At 38.7% G+C, this 18,046-nt stretch overlaps 1 protein-coding gene across 1 annotated transcript in view; it reads left to right on the top strand.

Moving 5' to 3' along the window:
• The window catches only part of CPED1 (cadherin like and PC-esterase domain containing 1), a 143,812-nt gene extending 126,361 nt beyond the window's left edge, over positions 1–17,451 (top strand). Inside the window, exons 19-23 of the mRNA XM_054632090.2 lie at positions 7,940–8,160; positions 8,422–8,523; positions 8,731–8,818; positions 10,636–10,782; positions 14,386–17,451. Coding sequence (XP_054488065.2) covers positions 7,940–8,160; positions 8,422–8,523; positions 8,731–8,818; positions 10,636–10,782; positions 14,386–14,613 — 786 coding nt within the window. The 3' untranslated portion in view covers positions 14,614–17,451. The remainder of the gene's footprint in view (positions 1–7,939; positions 8,161–8,421; positions 8,524–8,730; positions 8,819–10,635; positions 10,783–14,385) is intronic.
• Positions 17,452–18,046: the final 595 nt, after the last annotated feature.

An 18,046-nucleotide genomic window follows, 5' to 3' on the forward strand; every position in this document is an offset into this window, starting at 1 on the left:
TTTTTTTCATTTGCTCACTGAAAAAGACTTTGTGTTATATAGGTTTAAGCAACCTGGACCTTTTATAATGGAGCTATTGAGCAGTAGGAAGATAGAATTCTTGTGAACAAATACATGATAATTTTAAAAGAAATTTTCATAACCATCTATAAATATTTAGATATTCTCAATTGTGATTTTAGTTTTGATTTATTATATACCTTGTCTCTAAGTACTACTGAGATCACTGGCGTCTCAAACTGAAGATATCATATTTTCCATAATAAAATAAGCAGAAGGTTTCAGTGCTGGAAACAAAAGCAGATGTCAAAAAAAAGCATGAGTGCCAAATGAAAGGGCAAAAATCATTAACCCAAGTGAGGACATTGGGGTGATCTGGAATGTTTGATTTACATTGTTTGTTGAAGTTAGCTAAGAACAACAGAACTCATTCATGTGTCCACTCAAAATGGGCTCAACTAACCCATGTGCCTCTCTATTCAGGAATTTTGAATATTCAGCTTGTATATCTTTGGTCTCTGGAGTTAGAAATCCCTTACACAGGACATCTTTGCTGTTGGCATGGACAGAGTAATCGAGTGCACCCTCAGCAGGTTTGCTGACAGCACCAAGCTGTGTGGTACAGTTGACTTGCTGAAGAGAAGGGATGCCACCCGAGGGACCTTGACAGGCTTGAGAGGGGGGCCTCTGTGAACCTCATGAAGTTCAACAAGGCCAAGTGCAAGGTCCTGCACCTGTGTTGGGGCAATCCAATCACAAATACAAGCTGGGCAGAGAATGGACTGAAAGCAGCCCTGGTGAGAAGACTTAGGGATGTTTGTGGACAAAAAACACAACGCAGTAGTGTGCACTCACAGCACAGAAAGCCAGCTGTGCCCTGGGCTGCATCACAAGCAGTGTGGGCAGCAGGCTGAATAAAGTGATTTTCACCCTCTGCTCTGCTGAGACCCTGCCTGGAGACCTGTGTCCAGCTCTGGGGTCCTCAGCAAAAAAGAAAAATGCTGACTGTTGGAATGAGCGCAGAGGAGGGCCCATGAGTGGATCACTGGGCTGGAGTACCTCTCCTATGAAGACAGACTGAGAGTTGGGGCTGTTTAGTCTGGAGTAGAGAAGGCTCTGGAGAGACTTTAGAGCAGCCTTCCAGTATCTGAAAGGAATCTAGTAGAGAGACAGAGAGGGACCTTTTTACAAGGGCAAGTAGTGATAGGGCAAGGGGGCTTTGAGCTGAAAGAGGGTAGGTTTAGATATCAGGAAGAAATGCTTTACTCTAAGGATTGGGAGGCTCTGGCAGAGGTTGCCCAGAGAAGCTGTGAACTTGCCATCCTCATATCCAGGCTGGATGGGGTTCCGAGCAACCTGGACTACTGGAAGGTTCTCTGCACACATCGGGGGATTGGAACTAGATGATCTTTAAGGTCCCTTCCAACCCAAACCATTCCATGATTCTATGATCATGCTAGGACACAAACAGCATAAGTCTGTGATTATGTCCTTTAATTTAAATAGCCATTGTCAGATTTCAACTTTGTTATCTGGAGGCTGTTTCCATGTGCTTCTCTATTAGTTTTATAAGGGAGAAAAAAAATATGAAAAAAAGCCTACTTATATTTCTACTTTTAATGAATGTGAAGGGAAACATGCAACAATTAACCAGTGCTATGCTGTGTTCCTGACTTGTGTTCACTTCAGCAAGTGATGAATTAAGATGTAAAGTGGATGCTCTTTTTGACTAAAATGCAGAATATGGAAGATCAAGTGTGTCTTTAAGTGCAACCTTTCTATTTTTCTCGTGTTTCATAGAACAATGTTAAAAGGCAACAGATTTCTCTTGATCACTAATTTCTTGTATTTATTTGTCAATATTCCTGAAATATATTTATGGTCACCCAAACAGAGCACTTCTTTCCTACCTGCATCATAATTAAGCCTTCAAAAATGCTTTCTAATTTAATTTCTAACTCCAGGCCGCTTTTATTTATTATATTAAAATTTTTTTGTTTTCCAAAGCTCATCTGAGCTTTATAATCTTTCTCTGTAACTGAAATACATTTCCCTTGCTGAGTTCCAATTGATTTCACATCATCATTAACTGCTATTTTAGATTGTGTGCATATAAAACTGTTTGAACTAAGTTGTTTCTGTGTGTTTTGGTTTAACCTGGCAGGCAGCTGAACATCACACAGCTGTTCACTCACTTGCCCACAGGGATAAGAGAGACAATCAGAAAACAGATAAAACTTGTGAGTTCAGAAAAAGACAGTTTTAGTAGAATGGAAGAGGAAGGGAAAATAGTAGTAGTAGTAGTAATAATAATAATAATAATAATTACGCAAAGTAATGCACAGTGCAATTTCTCAACACCCACTGACTGATGCCCATCTCATCCCATCCCAGAGCACAGCTGCTGCCCCCCAACCAATTCCCCCCATTTTTAATGTTTAGCATGATGCCATATGGTTTGAAATATTCCTTTGGCCAGCTGGGGTCAGCTGTCCTGGCTCTGTCCACTCCCAGCTTCCCGTGGCATTCTCCTCTCTGGCGGGGAAGAAGGAGAAGCTGAAAAGTCCCTCAGTGAGTGCTGCCCAGCAACAGCAAAACCCTCAGTGTGTTACCAACATTGTTCTTATCCTGAATCCAAACCACAGCACTGTACCAGCTACCAGGAAGAAAATTAATTCTATCCCACCCAAAACAAGGACATTTGGTTTCATAAACACATAAGACCACCTGTAGTGAAACAATAATAGTCAAGGTGATGGAGACATGAGAAAATATGTTCATGCACAGAAACAGTTTAATGAGGCCTTTTTTGCTTTATGATGTGTTAGCAAGAATAGTCAGTCATATGTTTGTATTTCATACATAGTAAACAGGAAAATATTGAAGTGCTGTGGTTAAGGTTGTTCTGGCTGAGTAGATTTTCTTTCAGTCCACTTTTAATATCAGTAGTCTTTTTTCTCTTCCACTTTAAGAGTCATGAGATGCTGACTGTCTCATTCTTAGGGAATTCCATATACATGTCCTAATTGAATCAAATAAATTGTTCTTCATAATAAAATATTAAATATCATAATAAAATATTTTATCTGTATTATGTTGGCTTAACAAAATTCTCTGTAGGTGTGATTAATGACTTTTTACTGTAATACATATACAAATGTATTAGGATAATGCTTTGATTTTTGTACAAGATTGATTTTGTACTTTTAAAAATGGGTTCTAACAGGTTATTATTTATCCAATTAGCAGTATATAGAAAGCTGGTCTCAATAGCTGAAGGGATATATATTTTGCTTATCATTGAGAAATACTAACCAGAGTTTAGTCTTATAATAAAATACCATTGAGTCATGTGTAATTAAGAACAGGAAATATGAAAAGGCAATATTTGCTGAAGTACTTAAAATTCAGCTGTTAAAACAGGAATTTTAACTTATGATTTCTTAATAATATTTTAGAGTTAAGTAGTGTTTTGAACTTACAGGTGTTTAAATTTCCCAAGTGTGGTTAATTTTTAATGATAAGTCTGGTTAAGAAGTGAATTCCACTATGCTTACACAATCTTTCCTTTAAGCTATAATGGAATTTTTCACATGAAATATTTGCAACAAGACAGTGAAAACATCTGTCTGTGTGGAAGTGTTGTTCTTTGTATGGTAAAATTATAACCTTATCTTTGATCATTTAGTCATCCTGCAGACAACTGCCCCATCAACTTGAACAGTACATGACTAAGTCTTGTGCCAGACTTGTAAAAAGAGAGAGATGGCTTACTCTACACACCTAAACCATCAAATTCCTCATTATTATCATAGAGATAAATACAGAACCATCCCTGGAACATATTGAATACTACATGGGACATGAAACTACAATGAGTTCATTGTAAATGTATAGAAATTAATGTGGTTTTAGTTACCATACGTTCAATTACATTGAGAGATTATTTTAATTCATCAGAACTCTTGGGTTAGTTGAAGGACATAGGTTTTCTTCCTCAGGCTAAACACTTATTTTAGCCTTTGAGTCTTCCAAGCATTTGCTAAAAATGAAGCTGACTTGCAAAAGGTGGGCTTTGAAAGATGCTTTCTGATGGCCTGCATACCATAACAAAATGTATTTGGCCAGCTCTGCCCAAGGGCAGTTTGAAAAGAGGGTAGGATTACCTACAGATTTCCTCTTTGTTCACTCCAATTTTTTTTTTTCTTTTGAGGAGAAGAAAAAGAAGAATTTGGGTTTTTTTCCAGGATTTTCACATCTCATGTCGTGGTTGAACCAATGGTTATAAGCAGATGGTTGGATACAGACCAAATCTTAATGAATGGATGCAGTGTGAATGCAGATGTGCTGATGATGTGCTAAGCATCCACCAGCCTGGGGTGCATCAAATTTCAAGAAATCCACACCTATCTTTCTATCTGAGATCTTCTTTAGGTTTATGAGAGAGCATTCCCTTCAAAATCCCAGCACACAGTCTCCAGAGGATGACTGCAGACTTCAGACCTCTGTCTCAGAGCTGGAGGGCAGGGACCATAGCTTTCACATACTGCACTCCTAGTTGTCATATCTTTCAAAAAAACTGTGATTTCACTGTGGAAGACAGAATTAAACAAATTTTTCTGATGCCAGTGTTACAGTCCTGATATGGCTCATACCTACTTGAACAATTAAAGACTTCATGACTGTAAGCTAATCTGATTACTCTAATTGACTGACATCTTTAAGGATGACCTCCCCTTTTGATCTGTCTTTCTGTACAACTACAAGTCCACTTTGGCTCATTTCTTTCTTTCTTTCCCACTTGCAGCAAGTCTTGACTATTCTCTGTCTTGACTATTCTTGACTGTTTCTAAAAGTCTAGGTTAATTTCCCTAGTGGTACAACCTGTATTTTACCCAGAGTGGTATTTCTGTCTTTCTCATTCCTGATTTGGAAATAGGCTGAGTGCAATCTCATCAGTCTTGTGATGGTATTTGAAGAAGTATGTGAGGGCCTTAACAGCTGTCTGTTTCATCTAGTTCCAAAGGAATCTGCTCTGACTTCTGTCACCTATTTCACAATCTCAGAACATCAGGACAACAACAACAGTAATATGCTATGGCCCACCTGATATTTCCATATGGTGCCCAGCATCACGGCATTTCCAGACTAGAGCTGCCCCTTTAAGACATGATCTTAAGTTTCTTCTGGTAGGGGTTTACTAAATGACTGCACATAGTGCCCTTCCATCTCCAGACCTGGCCAAAAAGGTATCCAGGGAAGACTTGAAAATTCATTCATGGGTCCATTGTTTGTACCTATGTAGGTATAGGAAAATTGCAAAGCCCTAAAATGCTAAATCATGTAATAGTGTGGATTGGGATGTGCGTATGTGTTTTGCTCTAATTTTGACATAACAAAAAGAAAGTGGGAAAGAGATCTTAATCTTTGATGCTCTGCAGTGTTTGAGACTTAGGAAATGTTTGGCATTACTCTTCATACCTCACCTGCTAGTGAATGCACAATGTTGGCAAAAAAGACACCTGTTCATCCTGTTCATTGACACTGGCCATGGTTCTTTTCTTCTTTATTTCCCATGGAAGTTGTCCTGCTATTTTAAATCAGTAGTAGGTGAGATTAGTTCAAATATAGTTAGGAGAAAACAGTTATGAGAATTCTAGTCACACTAGAATGAGATAAAAACATCCCATCTACCAGTTTTGTGCAATTAATTACTGAATATGCTTCTTTGCAATTCCCATGTGCTATGATAACAAAATTTTGTCACATGATACTAGAAGAGAAGCAGTCTTGTATGTTCTACCAACCGCTGAATGTGTGTAACTTGGTATGGCCTGTTTGTTATTCTGCTAATGATGTGTTGGGTTTTTGCAGAAATGTTCTCACCCACATTACAAGCTCATGATGTCCTTGCCTACAAATATCTGAGAACTGCTGTTTAAATAGATATGCATCAAGATACTCCAGTGATGGGCTTATGAAATGGAGATTAAATTGTCATGGATATAGGCAGGCTGGAGATTCAAGAGATTTTGCAACCTAAAAAAACTGTTGCTTAAAACCTCAAGTTAACGTACTTTAGAATTAGGACATATTTTAAGCAGGGACTGTCTTTCTAATTGTAAATAATTTTATGCATGTGTGTGTCTGTCAGAGAGGGAAAGAGGATATCCAATCAGTCCTTCCATGGATCCAGGGATCCTTGACTTCTGTGAGTCATGTTATGCTTGTTTAAAGAGGCTTCTTCTGACACAATGTGAAAAGCTGGAAATCCCCTTGCGTGTGAGAGCAATGCTTGTGCAATACAAACATGAACAGTAGCTGTTTAAGAATTTCCTCTATGAAGAGGCTTTGAGAGGTCCAGGACAGGAGTTAGAAGAGCCTCTGTGAGCTCAGTGCTAGTTTTAATTTGTTTGCTACCACATGTAATCTAGCAAGGGCTTCTCTGCAGCCCACAATGGGCAGGCAAGTCATGGGAAGTTGAAGGCATTCTTGTGCCTGTTCTTTCCCCTAACATCAGATGAGGGTAGGTTCATCTGAAATTCCTTCTCTTTTGTGGGAAGTATCATTGGTATCCTGTTGTTCCTTGTTTTTAATCACAATAGGTTAATAGTGGGAAGTGGAATCAGTTTTCAAAACTATGACATTCCTGAAGGGAATAGATAGATGTGTTAGATAATTGTAGTCCCAAATGCCTGTACCACATAAAATCTCTAAAAAGAACTTTGGAAATATATTCTTAAACATGTCATCTTGTGCAGTCTGAATTTTATTTGCATAATCAAATATTCAAGGTGGAAGTGGTAAAACATCAAACTCAAATCAAATTAAGAAATGAAACAACAAAATCCCAACTTGCAGGATGCCAACAATCTGAGTGCCAGAGGAGGTAGGAGAACAGGGCTGTTACTCTGTGATGGCTCTGTGGGGTTTCTTAATCCCAGTTTTACATGTTTGCTCCTCATTGTGGATTTCTGTCTGAGCTGATTGGGGTAATTGATTCTGCACACAGTTTCATTGGCAAACTACAGTGAACCTGGGTTCTCCTACTCTTTGGACTTCTATTACCTACTTCATCAGAAGGAAATGCTGGTCCTATCCACTCAAAATAGGGCAATAGCATTAAAAGAAAATTCCCACAAAACTTCAGGTTCTGTGGTCTCCCCCTACAGAGATGTTTGTTTTTTCAGAGAATCTACAGAAAGAGTAGGAGCAAACCCAAATTTGACTTTATTCATTTGCAAGTTCAGGGTAGCTGAGCAGAGACTGCTATACTTAACATACATCTGTCAGGATTTCTAACTCCCTTCAGGCCATGATGCTTTCTGGTGGTCACATCACACATGCCAGGACTCCATTCAGATTATCCTCCACCCAAATAACCCCCTTTTCTTTCCCCTTTGAACCTGCAGAAGGACCATCTCTCTACAAATAAGGCAGCAGCTGCATCCTTCATGGGGTGTGTGGGTGTGGGGGTGTGTGTGTGCTAGTTTGGTGCAAATTCTAATGAATCCCATTTATAGGAGACCAATACTCACCTTGCAGGAGCAAACCACATGAAAAACTGTAGGAAAAAAAGTCAGGAAGCTGCAAGCAATGATGAGAGCAATTGTGTACTAGCAATTAGAAGTAAATATAAACTTAAGCAAAAGAAATTATCACCAAGGATGAAAGATGCAGGGCTAATTTTGCAGCTATAGCCATCTATGACCTGTACTTTTTGTATTTAATATACATAATTAAGCTTTTTATTAATCAAATCACACAGATTTTGCTAAAGGACAAATTTAATATTAAGATGCCAGGGTACTGGCTGTTCACAAAGATATTTCTGGAACATTACAAGAAGCATTAAAAACCTCCCAACAAGCTGTATTCTTTTCCCTGCTTTTGGTTTCTGTACTGTACAACTTCTAAGTCATACCTTTTCCATCTGAAGATTCTTTTTATAGGTGACTCAACTAACAGAGGGATGATGTATTATCTAATTGAAAGAGTGAATCAGACTCTTCAGGAATGGCAGAAGACTCATGATATTAAATGTTATCACAATATCAATGAGGGGAAAACATTTATCAGTTACTCCTACTACCCCCAGTTCTGGATGAATGCAAACCAGAGACCAACTTTTGAAAAAGCACTGGAACAGCTGCTGCAGAGGTACTGCACAAACTCTGTATCTCCCTTGTTTGCATTACTGTTCTATTCACAAATGTGTTTAACACGTTTTACAATTAAATTCAGTAAACAATAAAACATAAGGTGCACAGATCATATTGTGTGGTTAAAAAATAGCTGAAAATTACATCAGGCCTCTGATCAGGGTTCCAGATACAGTTCAGTGAAATGCAAAGCAATATAGTTAAAATGTTTGCCATCTGTTTAAAGCAACATGTGATGTTTTTCTTTTCTGGGTTTCAGATCACGTCCCCTGGAGAACACAGACCAGACTGTATTAATTGTAGGTGGTGTTCAGTGGCTTAATTCCAATCACCTGCAAATTATCCAAAAGGTGTTGAGCAGGTAATGCTATGTACTTGGTGGTATTCTAATTTTTGATATGGTAAATTATGAGAAACAACAAAAAAATTTAAATACAAACTTTTCATTTGTTTTTTTGATAGGCATTTAGGTGACTTTGAAAAAAATAAAACATGCATTGTCTTTTGATGTGTGTCTTAAGTAAAAAGTGTGTCCTTGTTGTTTTTTTTTTTTTAATTTGCAAAACAGGGAAAATCTATCAAATATCCTGGTAATTGTCAAATCCATAGGGATGGGCTTTCACCTTCCAGTGGATGGAATCCATTCTCTGTCACAGGTAAGCTGCAGTACATTTTGAGTGCAGTTTCATGCAAGACTTGTCATTTCATTGTTAATTTTGCTGTCTGGTCAAAATATGCTATGTCTGCTGAACACATTCTAAGTGGATCAAAGGCAGATTAATGTTTGTATTTGCTCATACTGCTTGATAGTGATTCAAACCAATTTCCTTATTTCATGGATTCTGCTGCAATCAGAGAGCCATTTGAGATGCCATGTGTGGTCAGCTGTCCCAAGAACCAGAAGAAGCTCCACTATGAATCCTGGTGCCAAAATTGAGAGATCATTCTGGGGATAAGCAGATTGCTCCTCATACTACATTGCACACAGGCCCTCCCCAGGCTTCCTCCGTGGTTACTGCTGGATCCAATTCACTTGTCTGGCTTGCACAACTCAATAAATCTATCTTAACCCACCTGTGAAGCCAGAACACTACAGAGCAGCTGGAATGTACCAGTGAATCCAACCTGTTATTTGCATGTTAATGAGATGTTACAGTCAGTTTAAATCATACCCAAGACTCTCAGAGTAACAAATGTGCTCATTTCAATGCACTGTGCAACTCACTCAATTCACTATTTTTATTTACAACTTGGACAGTGATTCTCTATTGAACACACACAAAATGCATGGATGAGAAGCACTGGAAGGCAGAATGGAGTAAATGATGCCTACCAGTGCTGTGTGTCATGCTCCAGTTATTCCCAGGTGTTGAAAAGAGAAAATTACTGCCTTTCACAGATTCCATACAGCACTCCTTGAGCACTGGGAACTAGTGCCCACATCTCTTTGCAACCATAACACACTGCTGTATTCAGCATGTGACTTCCTGCTACTCTCACCCTTCTCTTTGCTACAGAGGCTGCCCTGTTACTACTGCCTATCTGCCTTGTCTCCACTGAAGGTCTTCTTATTCATTCAAACAATTTTCTTAACTTACCTGGAGGACCTCTATAGAATAAAGTAAGGAAATTATTGTCATCAACATGAAGAAACATTTTCATAGCTCCCATCAGAGTTTCCAGCAAAGTTCAGTTGTAGGATGAAGAGCTTCAATCCAGGCTATGTGAGGCAAGGATAGAGTATTAAAGGCTTCCTAAGAATTTTTCTTTTTCTTCATTAAATTTACAAAACTCCAGAAATCAGCTACAGTGCATAACCAACATTCTTTTCCCTTTCAATATTGGAATCATATGCCAAATTACCCATGTGGTTTGTATGCTCCAGGCTTCAGGATTACCCAGCTGCTCTCAAAGGCCTTTTGTCTGCCACGTTGAATCCACTGCCTTGCCATCTTTATAGTTAACTTTTTTTTTTATTCTTGGTCTTCCTGAAGTACATTCAGAAACAATAATCTGTTCTTCAGTGTAACCATATTTAAGATACCTATGGCCATATAGTCCCTTCTAAGCAACTGCCTCAATGAATTTGATTTGAAGCTGAATTTTTCTTTAAAGGAGCATTTTCACCATTTGTTACAGACAAACTTTATCATTGGAATTTTTTTCTGAATTACACCTCATATTAGCGAAGTACATGTTAAAAACCATTACCCAAAAATTATATTTTAAACAATCATGAAATCTTCCTATAAAGGAAGCTGCACATCAACTGAAAAGTAATTATAATTTCTGAAAAAAACCATACATCAGTCTTGGAGTAGTAGCTTTTTTCAAGAGTGAATTTATAGTAATTCATGTCTGTAGTATAATATAATTGCTCATTCAAAATGCAGTTTTGCTATTTTTTCCATGATGCAATAACCTTTAAACAGTCCTTCTGACAAGACATTGCAACATTTTATCTGGAATGCAGGCAGAAGTGCAAAACTTGTGGAATGAAAACTTGATTATTCTGGATACAGCAAAAAATTTGGGCTATGAAGTGGTTGACACCTTTGTCATCACCATGGGACGCTACAAAGAATTCCTGCAAGGGAAGTGTGGCTGCCATTTCCATGAGGTAATAGTTTACGCTTATATCATTCCCAGGTATTTAAGATATGTTAACTGTTAGATCTCAGGAACAAGAAGGTTCATGGTGAGGTCAGCATCTGTCACTCAAACTTAGGCCTGAATACAAATTGTGGGGAAAGCAGTTTGCATGGTGGCACTTGTCCACCACTGCTCCCAGTGCAAGGCCACCCAAGGACATGCTGAACTGCAGGAGTGGTGAAATAAAAATGAACAAACATACCCTTCTGCAAAGGTAACTCATATAAAAGGATGTTGCACAGTTTCCTGGTTCTTGTATTATTTGTTACTTGCTATATATCTCTGCTGCTTCTGCATGGACTCAGTTTCTCTTTTTAGTCAGTCTCATGGGTTTTTGACTGATGCATTCCTAACTGAACAGCTCAACACACCCACTTCAAACCATAAGTACAACTAAAATGGAGCTTAAAATTGAAGAACCAATCTTACTGCTATATATCTCTTTTCTTATGTCTGAGAAAAAATAATCTGCAATAGTTACAGTGATCCACTGTTCAAACAGAAGTGTAGACTGATTGTTCTCCCTCACACTGGTAGTCCTGCTTTCTTGACTGAAGTCTATAGAATTTTTTTGGGAGTGTTATCAGACTCACGTAAGCTCATGTGCCACACATCAACCACACAGCTGGTTTCCACCTCAGGCCCCAGGGCAGCTCACATGTTTTCAGGCCAGTGCCATGGCCTCTATCCTGCTCTGGGGCCAGCATCATCAGGTGTGGTTAGTTAACCATTCTGCTAATCCACTCTGCTCCACACTTGAGAGGCACAAACATAGCTCAGTCCAAATGAAGCTGGAAAAGAGGGAGTAAGTCACAGAGTAGATATTTATGTGATTGATAAATAGTCCCATGGAGCAAATGCTTCTTTCCCTCCTTTTTACCAAGACAGTTGTATTGGCCTTTTTTATCTAGAGCCCAGATGCTGATGTTTTTGTGGGTCATTGCTGATGTTTGCCATTTCCACAGATCTTGTGAGCGAAACAAAGAGCTTCAAAATTAAATATTTCAAATGCTTTGTATGGAACTCTGTGGAGAAAACAGCAGGGCGTGATCAGTCATCAGCATTTTTCATGAACTGCTCCATCATTTTGTATGAGCTCATGTGCAGATTTGGTCTTGCTTCTCTGCTGAAGGAATCTCAACAGAGTATGTGTTTCTGGGGAGGATCAGGAGAGAATTTGGCTCACAGAGCTGTTATTAATGAGGCTTGAGAAGTGATTGTGCCTGAAAGAGCCATAGATATGCCCAATAGAATCCATCATGCACCAAAAACCAGACTTGATCTTTGAGGAAAGCAAAAATAAAGTCCTTGAGTTCTTTTGATACTTCATTAGTTTTAATAGTTTTGTCATCAGCTTATTTCTGCATCCTGGCAAGTGGAGTTTCATTAGGTGCTGAAGCAGTTTGCACCAGGAAAATGACATTTTGCCCCCAAGAACAGAGCCAAGAACACTGTGTGAAACCTCAGCACTTTCCATGTTTTCTGAAACCAGATGAGATAGATGAAATCTCGTGCTTTGTACTTTCGCTTTCTTTCTCTTAAAAACTGACATTCCTAAAGTATCAGAAGATGACACCCCTGTGTAAATGACATCTGAGCTAAACATGGCTGTGCAGGAATGGAGGACTGTCTGTCCTGAGGAATGCACTGTCCATTCTGTGCAGTCAGAAAACAAGAACTGAAATGCTTCCAGCAGTTCTCATTTAGCTCCCACTAACTGGCTAAGAGAAAGCTATTTCCTCTGAATGGCCTGAAGAACTGAGTTCCCACCAACCCATTTCAGAGGGTCTCAGGTGACCCTGATAGCACAGAAATCTCCATCTCTGTAGACTCTACAGTCTTTTCTCAGGTTTCTAAGGGATCTGGATTTTCAAAGGGATTATACTAAGCTGGGACAAAATATCTTGCATAACCCTGGCACTTACTGCCAACATAATTCTAGTTCTATGCACACATGAGAACTTGATTTTTATCTACCTCATTCTTTGAAAATGCTTATGGACATTGGTCAGCACTATACAAATCTTACAGAAGGTATTTTAAATTTCAGATTGATTTCCTATTTTAATGGCAATGAAATAATAATCACTACACAGAAATTAGCAACCTTGGGATTTTTGTATCTTAATAGGTGGCTGGCTGCTGGTGGCTGGGTGAACATTAGATTGCATTCCTGGGAGATTATGCCTAACAGGAATGCAGTTTGGGTGATTGGTTCAAGGTGGCATCATTTTGAAATAATTGTAAGATCTAAGGCACTAATTTAGAAAAATGAACCTACAGTAATTGCATGAAAATAAATAATAGCCCTTGGCTTAGCTGTATGAAATTGATCAGAGGATATATTAATTTTCTACATGGATAATTCCTGATCTGTTTTCAGTTCTGCCAGCTCCCTCAAAGTCTCTCTGCTCAGTCTTTCAAGCCTTTGCACATGTTATTTCTTCACTCACACCTAATTTTGTATGATTTATTTCATTTATTATGAGCTTCACTGCATATGAGTGTTGATTCTGATTTTTCAGTGACAGTAAATATACATTATATTTTTAAAAGATAACATGCTTCTGCATAAATATGTGCATTAATAAATTAACTCTGCATTTTCAAGTGTCTGCTGTGATTGACAGGAAAACTGATAGGTGTCAGAGCTATTAAGTCAGTATAGATATACTATTTCAAAAATCAGTTGACCACCTTTTCTGCATTCTCTGGGTTTGCCACTGCCTGGGCTGAGGTCCTCTGTCCTGCATATGTGCAAGGTTCTAAAGTTCTGTCTCTCTCAAAACTACTTCATTATTCTTCAGCGACTGAGTATTCACTGAGACAAGATCTTCAGCATTTCACTGGAGATCAGCCCCCAGTCATTAAACTCCTGACAGCCATACCTTTCACTTTCTCTCTTGTTGGTCCCATGAACACGCTTTTATTCCATACAAGTTGAACACAATAATCCCAGAGCTTTATACATATTTCAGAGGCCAAGGTGAAGCATTTTTCAACACTAAGTTACTGAATCATGTTGTGGTTCTGTCCCTGTGGTGTCCTGGGGAGAGGGATGTAAATTGCTCCATAACTCCCTTCTTGAAGGAACACAACACACGAGGGTTTTCATCTCAATGTGAGGCTGGGCCAGGCTTGCATCAAGATGTCAGAATGAGGCATTCTCACAGGGCTCATAGCTGAGACACTTTATATGTGCCTCAAGTGCTTGGTACCAGACCAAGATTTAAACCTTTCTACAATTTGGAGTAGTCATGAGTTTTGTTTTGGGTAAATTGTCTCTGATGAAGGCAACAGAGTCTAATACACAGAGACATTACAAAGTCAAATGACTGAGTATAATGGGCCTATGAATGTAGATTTAAAAAATTAAGATCTTACTCTTTAGTTAGTTTGCAACATAACAAGTTGGCCATTAAAATAATGTTTATGAGCAACTTGCACCTCTAAGTAAAAGTATCAGGACCTGCTTCATGGACAACTGCTTCAGCATTTCTGCACACACAGCTGTGTGTCTGTCTTTCTAGGTGCAGGCAGAAAGCACTCACATATGTCATTTCTTTTGCAGGTGGTGAAATCCAATCCCTCTGAAGAAAGGCCACACATAACAATGACGTTATCGGGGCACTATACGCTGGGGAAATATTTCGGCAGTCAAAGCACAGCATCACAACTGCAGGACTATGCAACAAATTCTCAGTCCCCCTATCATGTCCGAGGTCCAATAAATCAAGTTTATTCTGAAATCCTTCTCAGCAGGCTCTGTGCACGTAAGAGGGAGTTTGTCAGCACATAGTCTCTCTTGGATGTAGCACCAAGACCACAGAAGTGCCACTGCCTGAGGGACAATTGAAGGACCATGGTGGATTAAGATATGCTTCCTTGACTGACTGCATACACACAAAGAGAGTTTGGGACATGTGGTATTTTCCCAAAAACCTTATGAAATTAAGATATGCCCTGATGACTCTGTTGTGTGAAAGAGGAAGATGGAGGGTTGCAAAGGAGAGAAGAGGGGAAGTTACTTGAACTGTTGCCAAAGACTAGAACAGCTGTAGTTCAAGCAAGTGTGTATTATTGATAGCAAAAAGAGACCTATATATTCACTTGAACATTTGGAAAGGGCTGTTTTAGTTCTTCAGCACTATCTAGTTTTCTGTTTATAGAGACACTGTAATATTTGAATGTATTTAGAAACTGACTACATTCCATTTGAAAGAGTTTTATTTTATGTGGACAGGTTTCCCTTCCATATTAAACCTTTTCTGTTTAGACACTTGGTTTATAGAATCTGAAAATGTCTACTAGCATTTTACTGGTGATGCTGAGTTTTGAACTCTAGTGTTTTTAGTGAAAACACATCTCTTTGTATTTTAGATGGAACAGATATGTACTCTATTTTTTTGCATGTACTGAAGCTAATAGGGAGATCGATTACCTATACTTGAGACTGATTGAAACTGTCTCAATGTAACATGTAAATATAGTGAATTTGTTAACATTAATTTATTTATGGTCCCAGTTTAAGAGAGTGTCCATATGTAGGAAGAATGCTTAGATAAGTACTTCAGTGTCTACCTTGGCCTGTAAGCTAATCAAGTATTCTTCCTGCACAGAAGTGCCATTTCTTTAATGATTTTTTATAAAATACTTGCCAATGTGTGAAGCCAGTACCACAAACATAACAAAAATCCCCCTTCAAGCACACGTAAGATTCTCAGGATGAGGTAATTAATCAATCATAGGAAGTGTGTGATGTGAAGTGATGGCAGCAGAATATACTGCCAGCATCACTTGCTTGGCACAGCCAGCCAGTTTCAGTTCAGACCTTCTCTGAACTGCAGCTTCATTCTGTAGCCCAGCTACATCCCCAGAGTTTGCAGACCTTCTGTGGGTGACACCCCAGGGAGAAGCTGTGTGTTGGTCCCCTCCCGCAGTGCTGGCAGCCCACTCATTCACAGCTGTGGTACCCAACGGGAAACTGTGCACAGCCCAGGATCAGCAGATGGGTCACAGGATAGTGGCAACCCACAAGACTGCTGTCCCTAAAAATTCTCCAGTTATGGATTTTTATTCACCCAGTCACACAGCAGGCAATCAAGGCACCACTATACCACTGTGCATTAAAGGGTGTTTTAACCAGGTAGGCGCAAGTCTAAAAAAGGATCTGCTGAGTTCTGTGTCATGTTTCCCTGTCACAATTTTACATATAATCCTCTACTAGCATCTTCTTTGGGAAAGGAAGCCACAAACAATGTCAGGGAAGATACAAATTATAGCAAGGAACTACTCACCATCTTATTTGCCTTAGTAGCACACAGGGGGGCTGCCCTGTATAGAAGTAGGGCTAGCAATTCATGACACAACATTTAGTATTTGTCTAAGACTCTGTATCTATCCACAGTTTGTGTGCCCAGCTGTAGTTTTGTGAATTTGTGCTTCTTCAGGTAAAATATGTAAAGTTATAATAGGAAATTGTCATGCAATATGGAGTTTGGCATCCTAGGTGATAGATAATATCCTCCAAAATGGGATCTGGCATACCTAATTTAAGGCACCTTTCACTATATTGAAGAAGATCCTAACTTAGATAATGACAAAATTAGTGAAATGGTGTGATTATATCTGTTTCTGTATAATATGCTGCTGATTGCTTACAGAAAATATCCCCAAATTTCAATGTAAGGTTTTCCCTGGCATGGAGATCTACATGAAAGATGGGTCAGGAGCTGTGCATAAATACTGAAAATATCAACATTTGCTTTTGAGCAATATCATTATCTAAAGAAAATAATTGTATGCAAATGATGTAATATATTCTCTTGGGTGTGGAAATCCAGAGCTGCACAACCTAAAAGCTGAAGGATAGAATATCATCATTAATATTAGTAGATGCAAAGTGCAGCCAGATGTCTTTGGTATTAAGATGATCGATGATAGGTATATTACAGTTCTGCTTCTATAAGATTTTTTTGTAGCTCATTTAAATCCACATGCTGTTACTGTTATTGTTCTGTACACAAATGTTTTTAAGCCATTAACTGGGCTTTTATGTTGTTTTTTTTTTTAGCTAAAAATCTATTGCTGAAGCATCAGCTTAGTGATGAAAAGAAAAGAGCTGACTTTGTTATACTCTAGTGGATATCAGTGAATGTGCAATTCATCAGTTCTGGTTTCACCACAAAATGGTTTACATGTGCTGTACACCCAGATGTCTTAATGTTTTTCAAATCTTGATATTTTTCAAATGTATTAAGTGTATATTTACCTGTGTGTTTTGTATTTTTACATGTGTATGTACATTAATATGTCTGTACAAAGTCATTGGTACAATTTGCAAATTGATCTTTATTTAAATGAGTTCTTTGAATAAGCTGTTTCCAACACTATGTATGATCCACATAGTCTTAGGAATAAACAAAGGATAGTAAGCTACATTTTTGTTATTTAACTTTAAAATACATCTAGTATCTCTATGTGAAAGATGGGAGTTGAGATTCACATGCAAGGATTGCTTGCTCATATGCATTAAAATTCATGGATTAAGACAATAAAAGGATTACTGTGTTTGAATTCCAGTGAGAGCACATGTTGCTATCTACAGTTTACTATACAATTATTATATCTGCTGTGACATTTTGCCTGAATAAACATGGAAGTGTTCCTATAGTCCATATGTCTACCTTAGTCCAATTACTTGCCATTAAAAAAGCAAAGGACCTAGTTGTCAGATTGAGTTCCACCTCCTAATACAGGCATGAATGGCCCTGGAATTAGTGGTAGGATTGAAATATTTAGGCTGGGGAACAAGGACTCTGAGAAGGGGGGTTTCCTGCTCAATGTCTGCCCAGCAGCAGGCAGAGCTTAGAACAGAACTAGGACATACTTAAAGCTGCAGGTGGAGTAACAATGTAACTGTGTTGCAAAATAAACACTGTGATATACAGAGGAGTAGTCTCAGTTATTATTGCACGCCTTCAGCTGAAGCATGATTTACCAGTGTCCAGTGAGTTGCAACTCCTCACCTCTCATATAACTCCAGAGAGGTTGAACAGTTGTTGAACAGTGGATTGGGTTAGAGCAGGGTACCTGGCCACCATGATCAAGTCCATCTTAATAAATATCTTCGAAATAACTGACTGACTTTGGAATAAAATTATTTTCCCTTTTTGTAGGGAAATGCCTTGACAAGTCCTCTCTGTCATCAGAGTTGCCAGATTTCAGGGAGC

This window comes from Agelaius phoeniceus, chromosome 5, assembly GCF_051311805.1.
Source record: "Agelaius phoeniceus isolate bAgePho1 chromosome 5, bAgePho1.hap1, whole genome shotgun sequence".
NCBI classification, from domain to species: Eukaryota; Metazoa; Chordata; class Aves; order Passeriformes; family Icteridae; genus Agelaius; species Agelaius phoeniceus.